At 46.8% G+C, this 17741-nt stretch overlaps 1 protein-coding gene across 1 annotated transcript in view; it reads left to right on the forward strand.

Moving 5' to 3' along the window:
• Positions 1-17741, forward strand: part of LOC123826774 (zinc finger protein 420-like) — a 52812-nt gene that overhangs the window by 17483 nt on the left and 17588 nt on the right. Inside the window, exons 4-5 of the mRNA XM_045850836.1 lie at positions 6907-6975; positions 16006-17711. Of these exons, the coding sequence (XP_045706792.1) occupies positions 6907-6975; positions 16006-17711 (1775 nt within the window). The remainder of the gene's footprint in view (positions 1-6906; positions 6976-16005; positions 17712-17741) is intronic.

The raw sequence follows: 17741 nt of genomic DNA on the forward strand, positions 1-17741 counted from the left end.
TGTCATCAGGAGAATTTTCCTTTTGTCCAAGTTTCTTACGGAGCTGCCTAGAAGGGAAAGTGTCCTTACAGGTGATCACCTGCTTTCCTGAGGGGCTGGGAGGGGCTGAGAAGTGGAGGAGAAGGAGAGACAAGTGTGCAGCTGGCATTTTTTTCACTGCTGAATTCGATGTGACAGGGAGGTTCATGTGACTGGTGTCATGCACAGGGGGCATGGTGGAATTGGGTCCCATGGGAGCCTGAGTTGTTTTCTTTCCTGCTTAGTAGTTGGAGAGAGGCTGTTTGAAGATATAAGAAAGTGAATATCTAATCCATGAACACCTAGGATTTTTGCATCCACTGATGAGCAGAAATCTCAAGAGACAAGAGGCTCTAGGTGAACAGCAAGTCATTCAATAAGTGTGTGAGTGCCTCCTCTGTTCCAGGTGCTGTGTGTCCAGCAGAGAGCAAGCCACAGGCCCTGGTCTCAGGGAGCCCCCACTGCTCATTACTGAGCCAGATCACAAGTGATGAGCTAGAAAGTGATTGGAGGGGCTGTTTCAGCTTCAGCTGTTCAGGGAGGGTCTCTCTCAGAAGATGACATTGGAGCATAGCCCCAACTGGCCATTTATACATCCGTATAAATACTGGGGGACAGGACATTGTCCTCTCAGTCCAGGGCTCAGTGCAGATTGGAAGAGAAGAAACATTGACAACATCCATGGATTGGTCCTTAGCAGGTTGGCCAGATCCATTAGGATCTGTCTGCACAAGAAATAGTGAGGCCCTGGCTGGTGTGGCTCAGTGGATTGAGTGCCAGCCTGGGAACCAAAGGTTTGCCAGTTCAATTCCCAGTTTGGGCTATGTGCCTAGGTTGCAGGCCAGGTCCCTGGTGAGGGGCAGGTGGGTAGACAACCACACATTGATGCTTTTCTCTCTCCATTTCTCCCTCCATTCCACACTCTCTAAAAAATAAATAAATAATCTTAAAAAAAATGGTGAGGAGGAACTGAAGATACTGATGACTGAAGATGCTCTGAGATATAGCATTAAATGAAAAAATGAACAATTGACAATAGTATCTACTGTGCACTCCCCTTTGTGTTTTTATTGTTTTTATCTTTTTTAAAGAAGTAAAACTTCAGTGAAATTTATTACATGTTAGCAAACAAGAGTATGACACAGGGAGGTAATGTGAAAAGTAGAAACCTTACATTTTTCATGTTTTGCCTTTAAAATGTCATTTCTTGTGGACAAAAACTCATGAGATCTACCATCTTTTTTTAAAAAAATTCTCACTGGAGGATATGTTTATTAATTTAATGGGAATAGAGAGAGAGAGATTTGAGAAACATTTATCCTTTGCCTTCCAAATGTACCTCAGTGTGGGATCCAACCCACAACTGAGGTATATACCTTGACCAGGAATTGAACCTGAAAGCTTTTGTATGGGAAAGTGCTCCTACCAACTGAGCCACCCAAACAGAGCATGAGAAGTACCCTCTTAACCCAATTTTCTTTGTACAAGATGGTACTATTAGTTCGAGGACAATTTTGTACAGCAGTAGATCTCTAGGACTTTTTCTGCTGCATAATGTAGACTTTATGCCCATTTATGGTTAAATTAAGTTAAATCTTTTCATGTTCATGTTGTGTGTTGTTTTTTTTCCTGTGTGACGTATTTGCTCTTCAGCCTACAAGGTGCAAGTTGGCCATAGTTTTCTCGAAATCTCCATTTCTTAGCCTCTGGTTCTTGGTGTCCAAATGGAGGGAACCAACCAATGAACGCATAAAAAGAGGAAAGACAAATTGATTTCTCTCTCTCCCTAAAATTGGAAAAAAAATCAACCAATGAATGCACTAAGTGATTGGAAAAATATATCTTCCTCAGTCTCTGTCAAATAATTGAAACATTTAAAATGTGAAGTAGATTCTTCTCCTTGTGGGGGTGATCCTTACTTACAAAAGTCTTTACTTGGTGCCATACAGCCCTGCTTTTTAGGCCCCCATCGATAGATGGCCCAGAGGAGGGAACAACAGCTCCCCTGCCTGTGGCTTGGGCTCCTGGCAGACAGAGTCTTACCCAACAGGGTTTCCATGATTGTGGGTGGCCTGGCTGCACAGACCATGGGCTGCACCCAGACAACTGATGCACTTGGTGCAGCTCACTCACTTTCATTCTTAAATCAATGACTTGCCCATATGGAGACATTGGAATGCTTTACATTAATAAGCATCACCTTTTACTCATTTAACCCTTGAGAAAAAAGTCATGGAATATCTTGCATGTGCCCAAAATAGTCCTAACAGCTGGTGACTCAGCAGTGTATTAGAAACACACAGTTCCCACTGTGAAGGAGATGAAATTACAGAAAGCAAGGCAGATGCCAATAAAAAAAAAACATTTTTAATATAAAGAAATCTAGTTTATAGGATTTGGAATCCAAAGCCACTGGGCCAACAACTCCACGAAAAGTTCACAAAGTAGGGAAGAACTAGAGTTGTGTAGGACTATCAGATCAAAAGTTCAAATCAGGGCCTGGCTGATGTGGCTCAGTGGACTGATTGACCACCTGCAAACTGAAAGTTCACCAGTTCAGTTCTGTCAGGGCTCATGCCTGCATTGAGGTCCCAGGTCCCCATTTGGGGTCATGTAAGAGGCAACCAATTGATGTATCTCTCTTTTTCCTTTTCCTTTCTCTAAAACTAACTAAATAAAGAAATAGCTAAAATCAGATCCTGAAAGCTTCCTGCTCCTTAAGTAGTTGTGGAGATCATCCTCTTAGGGGAAGGGGACACACCTCTGGTGTCTCTTGCACTATTTAGCACAGTGTTGGTGTTTTGTGAATGTCTGTGTCTTGAGCAATGTGAGCAGCCATGCTTTCCCTGGTGAGCAGATCTTTGGGAAGAACAAACATATCCATCCATTCATTCACCATTTCCAGAGTTGCTAGATTTTTATGCCAGGGGGTCATTCTTGAAGACGTTGCACCATTCAAAACCTGCATAGTACAAGGCCAACCCTAACTAGAGATGATTGGCATGTCTCTTCACCAGCCAAAGTGATCCTAAAATAACAAACACTGTTTACAGTTTACACAAGTGATCCTATAGACAGTAAGGATTTTTTAGGAAATTTGAAATTGCAAGAGTTCTTGTCATTCAAAAAAATGCCACTCAAATAAGATTTCAAGTGTTTATAATTCAAAGTATCATAAAATATAGTCATGCTGTATTCTGATACACAAGATATCTTTGGCCCCACCTCGCACCATAAAAACTAGAACCTTGCAAGTAACACATGTCCTCACATGTCCTGACATAGCCCTCCCACAATTTTCCACAATCCAAGTAACCATCATCATGAATCCTTGCATCATGAACCACATCTGTGCTTTGTTTTTCAATTTTCGGGAGGGGTACATTTTTTCCCATAGAATGGTGTTTGAAACTCCATGTTAATAATTTCAGTCAGGTTGAAGGCATGCACTGCCATTCCAAAAGACAAAGATGCCTCTTAAAAATGTGCAGTTTTAGCCCTCATCTGCTTTCATCCCGCACTTCCCAAGACCTAGAGAGCTTTGTTTACTGGCAATAAATAGCAGGGCTCTTTCCCAGGTGGCTGAGTTCTTTGAGGCAGTAAGAGGTACAGAGCTCCTTGCATTCTGCTTAGAGAGTCAGTCAGGGACAGCTCAGCCAGTCTGACCAAGACACCTGTGACAGGTCGGGGGAGGGCGTTCACACAATCATGTGGTCTGTGGGAGTAGGAGTCAGTGCCACAGAGAGCTCAAATAGCCTGGTTCAACAGCTTGAAGAGGTCAGTCCCAAAGGGGTAGAGCCCTGGCCCAGTGGCTCACTTAGATGGAACATCATGTGGTGAGCCAGAATGTTACAGATCACAATAGAGTGATGTTTCTCTCTCACATCATTTTTCTCTCTATCCCTTCCTCTCTCTCTAAAATCAATACACATATCCCTAGGTGAGAATTAAAACAGAAAGAAAAAGAAGTCACTAATCACCACCTAAGGCAGCTGCAGTTTGCAATTTTTGTGGTCATTGAGACTTTCAGCAAATGCTTTTTAAAAAAACAGATTGTATTTATTTTTAGAGAGGGTAAGGGAGGGAGAAAGAGAGGGAGAGAATCATCAACACATGCTTGCCTTTCATGTACTGCCCCCTTCCCGCCCACTGGGGACCTGGCCTGCAACCCACCTGTGTGCCCTGACTGGGAGTCAACTGGTGACCCTTTGGTTCACAGGCAGGCAGTGAATCCACTGTGCCACACCAACTGGGGCAGCAACTGCTTTTGCACTTGGTTTTTTTTGTGTGTGTGTGTGTGTGGTTCATGGTGTAAGAGTTCCCCAGTCTGGAGACCTCTTTCCCACCCCAACTCCCCCATATTCCTCCTGTGTGAACTCCCTTGCCTGTATCAGTATCCTCATCTGGAAAGTAGCCTGGTAGCCAGGACTAAATGAGTTTGTACATCTTGAGGATACAGATAGCCAGACAGGACCGGTGAGAGGAGGAAGGGCAGGAAAAGCAGGAACCTCCTGAGGTGACCTCTGTCTCCCTAGGCAAAGGCGAGGCGGTGGGTGGGGTCTTGTTGCCCTGGTAACCGAGCTCCTGCTTTTCCCATGGAGCACCCTATCCTGGAGGCAGACACTCTGCCCCAGGCAGGAGGGCAGCAGGAGATAGCAGGAATAGCACTGAGTAGGTGAAATGCTAGCAGGGTGAGTCGAGGAAGGGAAAGCCCTCCTACCCCGTAGTGATAAGAGGTTGGGGGCGGGGCCAGGGAAGACGGGCAGGTGCACCCCAGAGGTCAGAGGGGCCACAATGGGGGAAGTGCAGCACCTAAGGCTAGCCTGTCAGTCTAGCTTGGGGAGAACAAGCGATTGGTCATGCGTAGACCACCCCTGTCCCCAGCACGCGGAAATGTGTAGTTTATTGGGCATTCAGACCGTCCCACCCCCAAAACTAATATAAACCAAGGTAAGCAAGGTCCTTTCTTTTGCCCACCTGGCGCACTTAGAGAGAGGTGAGTTAGAGCGACCTTGTGGCCCTGGAAGCGGCCTGTCTGACCACTTCCTGCGGTTTCTGACAGGGAGGTTGAAACAGAACAGTGGCGGGGAGCGGGAGCGAGCTGAGCTGCCTGGGTGACTGCTCCCGGGCACCTGCAGTTCCCAAAAGACAGTACTTTGAAAGGGAGCAGGAACGTGACACGGTCTTCCGTTTTGGTCTGGCTGAGGGCAGCTGTGTTTTCCCTGAGGTTTTCCAGAGAGGATGGGTTTTGAGACAAAAATCTGCCGTTCTCCGTGACCCTCCAGCAACTGAATTAAAACGTTTTTCCTTTCTCACCAGCCCGTGCCTCTAGAATGTGCCTGTTGAAGCGAAAGAGGCACAGGCAGCAGAACCCCCCTTTGTTTCAGTAATAATAATATGACCAGAGCAGGGGCTGTACAACGGGAAGGGCTCATATTTCTCTGATTACGCTCACTTGCTTTCTTGCGTCTGTGCACGCTTTACACATTTTCTGCAAGTCAGCATGATTATCAGGACACCTGGCAGGATGCTGGAGGTCTGCAGGGGGTCTGAAGCGTCTTTTTTGCAACTTCCCACCTCCCCCTCTCCCTGCTCTCTTCTGTCCTTTTCCTGCCCTGCCCAGGCCCCAGCTTCGTCCTTCCACCCAGCTCCTGCAGGTCCAGTCCTGCTCTCTGATCCTCCTCCCGCTTCAGGCACCACTGCCAGTCACTTGCCCAGATCACCCTCGGACTCCGCCTCCTTGACGCCGGGGCTGCGCGGGGCCTTCTGGGACATAGACCTACAGGGTTGCCTCTGGGGCCCACAATGGTCAGTAGCAGTCTCTCTTTGATCGGAAGCCACAGGGGGTTCTGGGAAGTGTGGTCTTACTGGCCCGAGCAGGCCCAGTGTGATCGGGGGTCCTGGCGGAGGCCGGTGGTCACTTTCCTGAGGTAGCCGTGTGGTGTCTCTGGCTGCGGAGGGAGCCAGGGAGGAAGTAGAGAGCTTGTGGTGCGAGGGAAGGGGCCTGAGGATTCGGGAGGGGGCACGGATGTGTTGGGGAAGGTGGTGTTTGTAGCTGAGTGTGCGTTTGTGTGTGTGTGTGTGTGTGTGTGTGTGCGCGCGCGCGCGCGTTGCCCTGAGACCGCCCCCCCCCCAGGTGGTCTCCATGAGTGTTTCTCCATGTCTGTCAGCACGTGTGGCCGGGTAGCCTCCTGAGTCTCCCCTTTGCTTATGTGTGTGTCGACTGCCTGTCTTGGTCTCTCCTGGGTCATCTGTGTGCACGTCTTTGTGCGTGTCTGCCTTTGTTTCCTTCCGCGGTGTCTCCCTGTGAAGGCACCATCCAGGGGTCCTCCTGTGTCTGGTCTTTTCCTCTGCGCTTGTGTGTCTGTGCGTGTGGGGTTGCATCCCTCCTGTCCAAGCCTTCCCTTGTCTGGGTTGTGTTGGTGTTGGGGTGACTTCTGGGGCCTGGTGCAGCACTCAGAACCAGGGCTGGGGTAGAGGGTCCTGTTCCTCCCTCCAGGCTGTGGGACTGGCTGTGTGCGCATGCGTGTGTGTTGGGGGCGTGCCTGTGTGGAAGTGACGTGTGCCCCAAGCACAGGGACCCTGCTTACTAGGCCCAGTCATGATCTCAGCCTTATCTTCTTGGGTGCATGTCTTCTATTTTGGGGCTTCAGTTTCCTCATCTGTGAAATGGTGTAATGGAAATAGCCTGCAAACTGTAGGGTGTCAGGAGAATTAAGTCAGTGTTTGTGGATCGCCTTAAATGCCATTGGTCCCCAGGGTGCTTTCACTATTAAGATGTATGCCTGTCCCTGTCTGCCTGTCTTCTAGGAGGTGTGTCTGTCTGTCATTCTGCATTGTAGATTGGGCCTCTACCTGGTCTCTCATTTTGCCTTTCTCTTTCTACAGCCTGCCTGTGCCCCAGTCACCATGGGCACTGGAAGGATGGCCACCCAGCAGCCGACCACAAAGACCCTGGTGAGTCATGTCCCCCTCTCACACCTCCTTCCTTAGGGTTAGGCTTCTGGGCAAGGATGACCCTCTCTCTGCCCCACAAACTCCTTCAGGGCCTCAGTCCCTGGCCCATTCTCCTGAGACTGTGTCCACCCTGAATTGGGAGAGTACTGTCCTGACACCTGCCCTGGGCAGTGTGTGTAACAGAGGCCCTGGGCAGTATGTACTGAGCAATGGGCCTTCAGAAATAGGCAGGTGGCACTGAATGCCCAGGGGACTAAAGAGGGATGGGAGGAGGACTCGTGGTGAGGGACCTGAGAGTCTGTGGCTGTGGCTGTGATGTTTTATGATGTTTTAGTGGGTGGCTATTTGTGGTATTTTTGTCTAAATTTCTCTCATTGGAAGCAATACTTTACAATAAAAGCATACAGATGTAGCATACAGATGGTTAGAGGATCATCTTGATATGCCAAGGTTGTGGGTTCAATCCCTGGTCAGGGCACATACAAGAAGCAGTGAACAATAAGTGGAACAACATCTTTTTCTCTTGCACCTTCTCTCAAATCAGTTGTGTGTGTGTGTGTTTTTTTTTTTAATTTTAAAAGGTTTTACTTATTTATTTCTAGAGAGAGGCCCAATTTATTTCTAGACACAAGGGAGCGAGAAATAGAAGGAGAGAAACATCATTGTGTGGTTGCTTTTCATGCACCCCCTTTGGGGACCTGGCCAGCAACCCAGGCATGTGCTCTGACTGAGAATGGAACCAGTGACTCTTTGGTTTGCAGGCCTGCATTCAATCCACTGAGCCACACCTGCCAGAGCTCTTTCCTTGTTTTTATCATTACCAGAGGATGTTCACTGAGCTGCAGGAAGAGAAGAGAGAGAGAGAAACAGAGATGTGAGAAAGAAACATCAATTGGTTAGTCCTGTATATACCCCAATCCTGGATCAAATGGACAACATTTGATTGCTCCAATCAACTGAGCCACCTGGCCAGGACTAGACACATATATTTACCCTGCCTTTTTTATGATTTAAAACTTTTTTTTTTAAATTATGGAAGGTGGAGCAACTGTGTAAAGATTTAAGGTTTGTTTGTTTGTTTTTTAAGAGAGAGTGGGATGGAGGGAGAAGTAAAGGGAGAGAAACATCCTTGTGGGAGACAAACATCAATGAGTTGCCTCTTGCACGACCCCATCTGGGACTGGCCTGCAGGCCAGGCATGTGGCCTGTCACACCAGCCAGGTCTTTATGATTTCTCCAGGGGCTTCTTTGTAGATGAAGGTGATGGTGGGTATTTTTAAGGCCTTTCAGAGGTTTTCATAGTTACGAGGTGGGGACAGTTTATTCCCCTAGTACCGTGCAGCAGGAGCTGCCAGTGTTTCACATTGGCGGTTGTTGGTGCTCGTTCTGCTCATTGAGTACAAATAACAAGTGGTATAAATTGTCTGTGTGGTAGGTGGCAACTGATCTCTTTCTGAGTAGCATCATTTGTGGTGTTAGTGAGCTTTGATTTTTACAAAATGTTTTTTTGCCATTTGTTCAGGAAAGCAAACTTTTTATCCTGTTTTCCTGATCCTCAGGAAATGTTGTTGTCCTGAAAGGTTTAAATTTCTTAATATTATTTATTTTTAGAACAGAAATTAGAGGGAGAAAGAGAGGGAGAGAAAAGAAACTTCGATATGTGAGAGAAACATCAATTGGTTGCCTCTGATATGTGCCCCCAATCACAGACTGCACCCTCAACCTGTGGTTACACAGACAACTCTCCAAGCAGCTGAGTCACCTGGCCAGGGCTTCACATTTCTTATCAGTGGAATCACACAGCTTGTGGTTTTTTAACTCTGTCTGCTTTCACCTAGCCTCATGTTTTTGGTGCTCATCTGTATAGTAGCAGGTGTTATTTTTCATGGCTGTATACTATTTCTAGTGTCCAGGTAGAGCGTGTGTGTATGCATTTACCTGGAAGTGTACATTTGGGTTGTTTTCACTTTTTGGTTGTTGGTAATGCTCCTATGAACATTCATGGACAGTTTTTCGTTTGAACTCCTCATTTGTCTTGAGTGTAGGAAAGGAGATTATGGGTCCTTTCATAACAGTACATTTAATCATTTAAGGAACAATCTGACTGTTTTCCAATGTGGCTGCACCATGGTGTCTCCACTGTTACCTTCTCTGTGATCGTTGCCTTCGTTTCTTCCTTTAGAAACATTGTAGAGGATTCCCGATGGTTGTCATTTCCACATGGTTGGGATTTGGAGGTTCAATTTTTTTTAATCTGTTTTAGTGTAGTTACATTCTCATTTTTCTAGAAATAGAGCCTTCCATGGCTGGGTTGCTCAGTTGGTTGTACCATCATCCTGCACAGCAATATGTTGAAGGAATAGATCCCCAGTCGGGCATGTGCATGAGGCCAACAAATCGATGTCTGTCTGTCTGTCTGTCTGTCTGTCTGTCTGTCTGTCTTTCTCTCTGACACTACCTTCCTCCCGCTCTAAAATCAACAAAGATATCCTCTGGTGAGAAATTAAAAAAAAAAATAGAGCTTGATTTCACCTCTTTGGAACTGGATGAGGTTTTTCTTGTGGCGAGGTGGTTTGTGCCATTAGACAAGAATCCAAAACAGATGGAGCCCTGGATGCGTGGCCTCAATCATGAGCCCACAGTGCACTCTGAGGGCTTTGGCACACTTGGAGGGAAGCCCCATTTCCAGGAGAACCTTGCGACCCTTCTGAGGACGGGTCCCGTGTCTCATTTACCCCACTGTGGCTGTTCCATGTGGGCGCCCTAATGCCCAGGACCTTCTCCTGGTTTCAGCCTGTCCCAGCCTGGGCTTGGTGCATGGAGCCTGCTTGGTAAAAATTTCATTAAGTGAGTTTATTCAGGTGAGAATATTGTGAACGTGTATTATATTTTAAAAATTTTAATGAAATAAGTAGAATAATAAAGGGTAACAGGGGTTGGATGCGTTTGTGGCCTCAGTGGTTATTTGAAAAGTTTGTACTTATTGGATTGACCAAAAAGATTGACCAATAAGATTATTTAGTTTGCCTTTTCTATGTTTTTTTTTCCATAAAGTAAAAGACATTTATCATTTCACCAGTTGCTTTGTTTATTTGGGTATTTTAGCATGAGCATCCTCTGTGTTTTCCATCTGCCATTTAAGCCTCAGGTCTTGATGCACATGCCCCACCTGGAATCTGCCATCAAGAACCAAACCACATGCTGCTCTGACCTGTCTGACCATGGTATTGCCAGTAATGGGTCCTTTATGGGTGTTTTTGTTTCATAGTGTAAGATGATATATCACTGAGGTTTTCATATGCAGCTCCCTGATGATGTGTCATGTTGAGTATTTTTTCACATGTTTTTGGCCATCTGTGTGTTCTCTTTGGAGAACTATCTACTCAGGTTTCTTGCCCATTTTTGGATTGTGTTGTTTGCCTTCCTATGAACAGCCCCATAGTTTGTCCCTCTGAGGACCATCGGGTCTACTCAGGCACTGAGGACACTGAGTGGTCAGGACCTTCAGTGCTCCACACCTTGTAGACACCATGTCAGGTGCATCCTGTGTGCCTTCCTGATCCTCTCAGCCCTTCGAGCCAAGTATCTTGAATGCTGTGAGGAGGGCCCTACAGTGAGTTATGTGCGCTTCCTCTTACAGGGGTCGGTGGGGTTCAGGGATGTGATTGTGGACTTCACTCAAGAGGAGTGGCAGCAGCTGAAGCCTGCACAGAAGGACCTGTACAGGGACGTGATGATGGAGGTCTACTGGAACTTGATTTCCCTGGGTAAGGGGACAGCCTTACAGTGTTACTCGCCACCTGCCTGGCACTTCAAGATAACACAGAAATAAAATGGTAGATGTATCTTACATGCAGGATTTTCACATTATTGGAAGCTAAAAATAAACCTATTAGGTGATGCAGTTGGGAAGAGTGTTTACTGCATGTATAACAGTCAGGATTATGAATATAGAAAGAGCTCCTAGGATTAAATGAGAAAAGAACTGAAAGAAGAATAGAAAGATGTACCAAGCTGATGAGCAGACAGTTCACAGATGTAGAAATGCATGGAGGTACACATTACAAAATATTTTTCAACATTACTATTAGTCAAAGAATTACCAACCATAAGGTATAGAGACATGAAAAAGGATACTAGCCCTGGCTGCTTGTGGCTGAGTTGTTTGGAGTGTCCTCCCATATACCCAAAGACTGGGGACTCAGTTCTCTGTCAGGGTACATATCTTGCTTGTCCCTTTGAACCCTGGCAGGGCACATACAGAAGGCAACTGATCAGTCTTTCTCTCTTTCTCCCCGTCTCCCTCCCCATTTACTTCCTCCCTCTGGAAGCATATACTCTGGTGAGACATGAAATAAAAGAGTAAGACAAACATGTAGTATAAAAATGTAGGGAAAGGTGTCCTCATTTTAGGATCCTGAATTGACAGCTATTTTGGGAGACATTTTGGAGCTACCAACCAAACTTCAAATGATTTCATTTCTAAAATAAATCATTTAATTAAGCATGCAGAGTTTTTCAAAGGAAGAAAAATCTGGAGAAATGGCCTAGATGCCCACCTACAAGACTGACCAAACAAATCAGGATGTAGCAATACAATAGAAATCACAGCTCTCTTCAAAGATGAGCAAACTTTGTAGTCACTGACACAGAGAAATGCCCTGAATAATATTGTTCCTCTAACTTTCAGAATTAGTGTACAATCCCATTCCTTTAACAGCTTTGGTGGAGGTTTAACTGACCTACAATTACTGCACCTAGTTAAAGGGAACGATTTGATGCATTTTGATATTTGTATCCAGCTGGGAATTTGTCATGGTGCAGACAGGTCCATTAGGCCAAGATGTTTTTCTTTTCTTTCCCCTACCCTGAGTCCCCCATCCACCACTGTGGTTTACTTTGCCTATTCTAGGATTTTACATATATGGAATCATATGGTGCGTACTCTTTTTTTTTTTTTAACTGACTTCTTACACTCGGCATCATTTTCTTTTTGAGGTTTACCCATGTAGTCTGTGTGTATCAGTTGTTCCCTTGTGTTTTTTCTTTTCTTTCTTTCTTTCTTTCTTTTTTTTTTTATTTTTAAGTCCTCACCCAAAGATATGTTTATTGATTTGATAGTGGGATAGAGAATGAGAAACATCAATCCCTTGCCCTCCTGCACAGACTTTGACCTGGGATCTAACCTACCGTCTCTCAGTACTCTGGATGCTCAGACCTGCTGAGCCACCTGGTGAGGGCAGGAGCTGACTTCTTTTTATTGTTGAACAGTACTCTACTTCATGGAGAGACTACAGTGTGTTTATCCATTCACTTGACAATAAACACATCAGTTGCTTTCAGTTCTGGTCTTTTTCTGTAGACACACGATGTTCCTGCTGTTGAGAATGGTTGGGTCATACATAGGTGCACATTTCACTTTTTCAGAAACTGCCAAACTTTTTTTCAAAGCAGCTGTCTCATTTTTTTCAATTCCACCACCACGAACCAGGTATGGCATTGATTCATGTGCTTGTCAAACTGAACAACTTCAGTGTCTCTCATTGTAGCCATTCTCACTGGTGTGCAGTCTTACCACATTCCACCTTTAATATGATACTGAGAACTTTTTTCAGGTGCCTATTTGGCACCAGTGTACTCTCTTTGGTGACATGTCTGGTTCAAGTCTTTTGCCCTTTTTTTTTCACTTGGGTTGTTTGCTTCATTATCATTCGGTTCTGAAAGTTCTGTACATATTCTTTTGATGTTAATTCTTTCTCTAAGTCTTTTATCAGGTATGTGTTTTCCAACTATTGCTTTCACTCTGTGGGCAGTTTTTTCTCTTCCTAGATAGCATCATTAGAAATGTCACCTTTTTGAATATTGATGGAGTCCAATTTATTTTGTTGCTACATGCACTTTTGGTGTTATATTTGACGCACTGTTGCCTGACTAAAAGCCATGAAGGCTTCCTCCTGTTTTGTCTACAAGTTTTAGAATGTTAGCCGTTTATTTAGGTCTTTGGTTAACTTTGAGTTAATTGTTGTGAATGGTGTAAAAAGCGGCTAATGTCACTGTTTTTATTTTAAATTAAATTTATTGTGGTGACATTGGCTAATAGGATCATACAGATCTCAAGTGTACATTTCTGTGATAAATGATGTGTATGTTACATTGTGTGCCCACCACCCAAAGTCACATCACCTTTGATCACCACATGTCATCACCATTTTTGAATGTGTATACCCAGATGCCCCAGCACTGTTTGTTGCTGAGAAGTTTGTAATTTGATGAAGTCCAGTTTTCCAATGACTTCCTTTGGGGATTGTGTTTCTGAGCATGTTCACACCCAAGACTCCTCTCTCCAATCTGTGCAGCCGCAGGCCAGTTCTGTCCCTGGTGTATCTCAGACCCACGGGCCCCAAACATACCCACTGTCACCCTCTTTCCCTCTTCCCCCTGGAAAGTTACCCTCAGCCTCCATGTCCCAATCCACCACCTGCTCTGACATCCGGCATTACCCCCACACCTCAGGCCATGAATCCAAGATCTTTTCTACCTTGCATACTTCTCAAATCCTTTCCTCCAGGATAAGATGGGTACAGGGGCTAGATAGTGACCCAGGGATTTGTTCACATGATCAGATTTGCTGGGTGACATTTTGGCTGTGGCTCAGTTCTCAAAGCCTCGGTTTCAGCATCAGTAATTTGGGTGTAAACTTGCTAGCAACCACTCACGTGTGGTGTGGGCTACTCTATACCATGCCAGCACATGGCCGACACTCAGTGAAGGTTTATCAGGTGCCTTCCATGTCCTAAAAACTGTGAGCTGGGGACCAGCAAGGCTCTTGCCTTCACGGAGCTCACCTCCCACTGCAGGAGCTGACAGTGTGTAGGAGGAAAAGCACTGTCATGGTCACTCACAGTGATGCAGGCGAGAGAACAGCAGGTGGGAGCTTCCTTTCCACAGCAGGGTGGACAGAGAAGGCCTCCCTGTGGGGGACAAAGGCTCAGTAGGGTTTAAGGATGAGCGCCCATGGGAAGGCTGGGGGAAAGACAGGTGCAAAGGCTCTGAGGCAGGAAACATTGGCCATGGACAAGGAAACCAAAGGGAAACAAGGACAAGTGGGCTGGATGGTGTAGAGGATTCAGAAGAGTGCGAAGGCGTTGCCTATTGTCTCCAGGGTACTGGGAAGGTGCTGGAGGGTTTGGTCCAACCTGAGCTCCTCTTCCCATGGAGTAGACAGTGGGTGGTAGAGAGTGGGGGAGGCTGCTGCATTGGCAGCAGGGGTGTTGGGTCGGGCTGGTCCAGTTCAAGGTGTTCTTTCTTCTATGTGGTGCCATTTCTTAACAGTCCAAATGGTGTAAGGGAAAAGGTGAGTTAAGGATGACTAGTAAATATTTTTCTTTTTAAATGATAGAAAAATTTCTTTATTTTCTTTACAAGTGTTATTTATTTATTTTTAGAGAGGTAGGAAGGCAGGGAGAAACAGTGAGAGAAACATCAATAAGTGAGAGATACATAGATCAGTCATCTCTCGCAAGCCCCAGACGGGGTACCTGGATCAGAACCCAGGCATTTACCCTGACTGGGAATAGAACTGGCGACCTTTTGGTTTGCAGGCCGACATTCAGTCCACTGAGCCACACCAGCCAGGGCAAAACATTTATTTTTTTTTAATGGTTGCAAAACAAACATAAGATTCAATGAACTGTTTAACTATTTTGTTTCTGACCATTTAACGATTGTTACATGCACAGTTCCATGGCTTGATATACAGTCACATTCTTGTTCAACCATCACCACTGTCCACCCTCAGGATGCTTCTTCATCTCCAGCTGACAGTCTGTCTCCTCTAATGAGCAGCTTCACATCCCCCACCCCTGTTTCTGGCACCCTTGTCCTACTTTCTGCCTCTGTCACTTTGACAGTCCTATTTGCCTCACAGGAGTGGAATCCTATGGTATAGGTCATAGTGGTCTGTCTTATTTTACTAAGTTACCTGGATAGGTCTTTTCTTGTTTCTATTATCAGGGACTAGAGGTTCCTAGATTCTGGTTTGCATCCAATGCATTAGGTTTGGACACTGGAGAAGAATGCCCTGTAGGCCTTGGTTTATTTCTCAGTAGAGCTGAGAAAGGGGGTCTGGGTGGGGGCATCCATTAGGAGGTGTCAGCATAGAGACTGACGCCTGGGGTCTCAGGACTGAGGGGAGGGACCTCACACTCACATGTTGTGAGGCCAGTGGGGCCTTAAATGGGGGTAGAGGGACAGCTACTTACCACTCCTATCTTTGTTGCCTCCTATGATGGAGGGCTGTGTGCAGCTGGACCTTCCCCTTTTTTAACGAGATTTTTGTATAAGATCTCACAGTTTTTAATGTTGGGAGGAACCCTGATGTCCATGTGCAGAGTCTGGAACTCAGGACAGCCTCTAGGTGGAAACAGAAATTGAGGCATCTGTAGGACCCATGCAGGAGGGGATTGGAATGGCTGTGATCAGCGTGAAGGGATGAGTGTGCAACACGAGTGGTCTGGCCCCAGCCACAAGGGACAGGTCACTCCTGGGCAGTGTAGGAAGATGGGTGCTTGGTGAGCCTGTGGGGACACAGAGAACAACCAGTACACCCACATGTGAGTCAGCTTTTACTTTACTGTTTCTAATTACAGTCAATGATTTGAGAAGCACAGCTGGCTGGGGCACGTAAGACAAGGCCTGGAAGTCAGGGGTCTGGTGTAGTGAAGGCTCACTGTGTTTGGGGGAGCTTCTGACTCATGCCTCCAAGCCTACCATCCTCCTCTTTCTCCTCAGAGGTCTGTCTTCCCATGTGAGCTGCGCTGTCCACCTTTGCACCCACTCCCAAAGGGACATTTCTTACTCTCTACTCCCCTCCCTCAACCTCACTGTCTCAAATCACTGCTTCCCTTCTCCCTGTGTCCCCACGACAGGTGTCCCCTGCTCTTAGGCTGTGCCTTGGGGTGCTTTGGGAAGATCCTGCCTCCCAGTGTGGTTAACTACATGTGTGTCGCCATCTCTTTCCCCTCCCCTCAGACGTGGAGACTAGACCTGACACGAAGGAACTGGACCCACAGGAGGACGATTGGGAAGACAGACCATCTGTTGTGGTTGTTGCAGAAGGACCCATGAAGAATGGTGCCCGGAGTTACCCCTGTGAAGGAGCAGGGACACAGGGTGACTGGGTGGAGTGGCAGCAGGAGAGTCCAGGAACCTGTCTGGGGAATTTGGACATATCCCAAGCATTAGCCCCTGAATATTGTGAGTTTAAGACATTCGTCCATCAAAGCCCCACGTGGGCCGCAGTGATATCAGAGGGACATAGGGGAGCGGAGACACACCCATTCACCGTGTGTGGGAAGGACTCAGGTACTTCAGTCCTCGTTCCTCTCTCCACCCTCAATGTAGAGAAGAAGCCATACGAGTGTGGGGAATGTGGCAAGGCCTTCAGCTACACCTCATCCCTGAGGATGCATCAGCGAATCCACACTGGGGAGAAGCTCTTGTCATGCCACACGTGTGGGAAGCAGTTCACCCAGCAGTCATCCCTTACCGTCCACCAGCGTGTGCACACCGGGGAGAAACCTTACACGTGTGGGGACTGTGGCAAGGCCTTCATGCTGAAGGTGAACATCATCCAGCACCAGAGAACGCATACCGGGGAGAAACCGTATGTGTGCGGGGAGTGCGGCAAGGCCTTCAGGCTGAAGGCGCACATCATCTTACACCAAAGGACGCACACTGGGGAGAAGCCATTCACATGTGGGGACTGTGGCAAGGCCTTCAGACAGAAAGGGAATCTCAAAGAGCACCAGAGAATGCACAGTGGGGAGAAGGCATATGTCTGTGGGGACTGTGGGAAGTCCTTTAGCCAAAAGACGTACATCATCCGGCACCAGAGGACTCACACTGGAGAGAAGCCATACCTGTGTGGGGACTGCGGCAAGTCCTTCAGCCGAAAGGAAACCCTCAATGAACACCAGAGGACACACAATGGAGAGAAGCTATACACGTGTGAGTATTGTGGAAATGCCTTCATTCAGAAAAGGCTTCTTATCCAGCACCAGAGGACGCACACTGGCGAGAAGCCTTTCATGTGTGGCACCTGCGGCAAGGCCTTTAGACAGAAAGGGAACCTCAAACAGCACCAGAGGATGCACACTAGGGAGAAGCCATATGTATGTGGGGACTGTGGCAAGGCCTTCAGCCGCAAGGAGACCCTCAGTGAACACCAGAGGACACACAATGGAGAGAAGGCATACATGTGTGAGTATTGTGGAAAGACCTTCCTCCTGAAAAAGCAACTTCTCCGGCACCAGAAGACACACACTGAGGAGAAGCCATTCATGTGTGACAACTGCGGCAAGGCCTTCAGACAGAAAGGGAACCTCATCCTGCACCAGAGGATGCACACTAGGGAGAATCCATACGTGTGTGGGGATTGTGGCAAGGCCTTCAGTCAGAACGAGTACCTCATCCTGCACCAGAGGATGCACACTGAAGAGAAGCCATACACATGTAGTCAGTGCGGCAAGGCCTTCAGACAGCACTTCTCCCTCAGGACGCACCAGCGTGTGCACACTGGAGAGAAGCCCTACAAGTGCAGCCAGTGTGGCAAGGCCTTTAGCCAAAAGTCCTCGCTGAGGACACATTGGCGCGTACACACTGGAGAGAAGCCCTATAAGTGCAGCCAGTGCAGCAAGGCCTTCAGCAAAAACTGCTCTCTCAGGAAACACAGGCTCGTGCACACCGAGAAGTAGCCCTACCAGTGC

The sequence above is a fragment of the Phyllostomus hastatus genome, unplaced genomic scaffold, assembly GCF_019186645.2.
Source record: "Phyllostomus hastatus isolate PE091 unplaced genomic scaffold, TTU_PhHast_1.1 phas_contig_133, whole genome shotgun sequence".
NCBI classification, from domain to species: domain Eukaryota; kingdom Metazoa; phylum Chordata; class Mammalia; order Chiroptera; family Phyllostomidae; genus Phyllostomus; species Phyllostomus hastatus.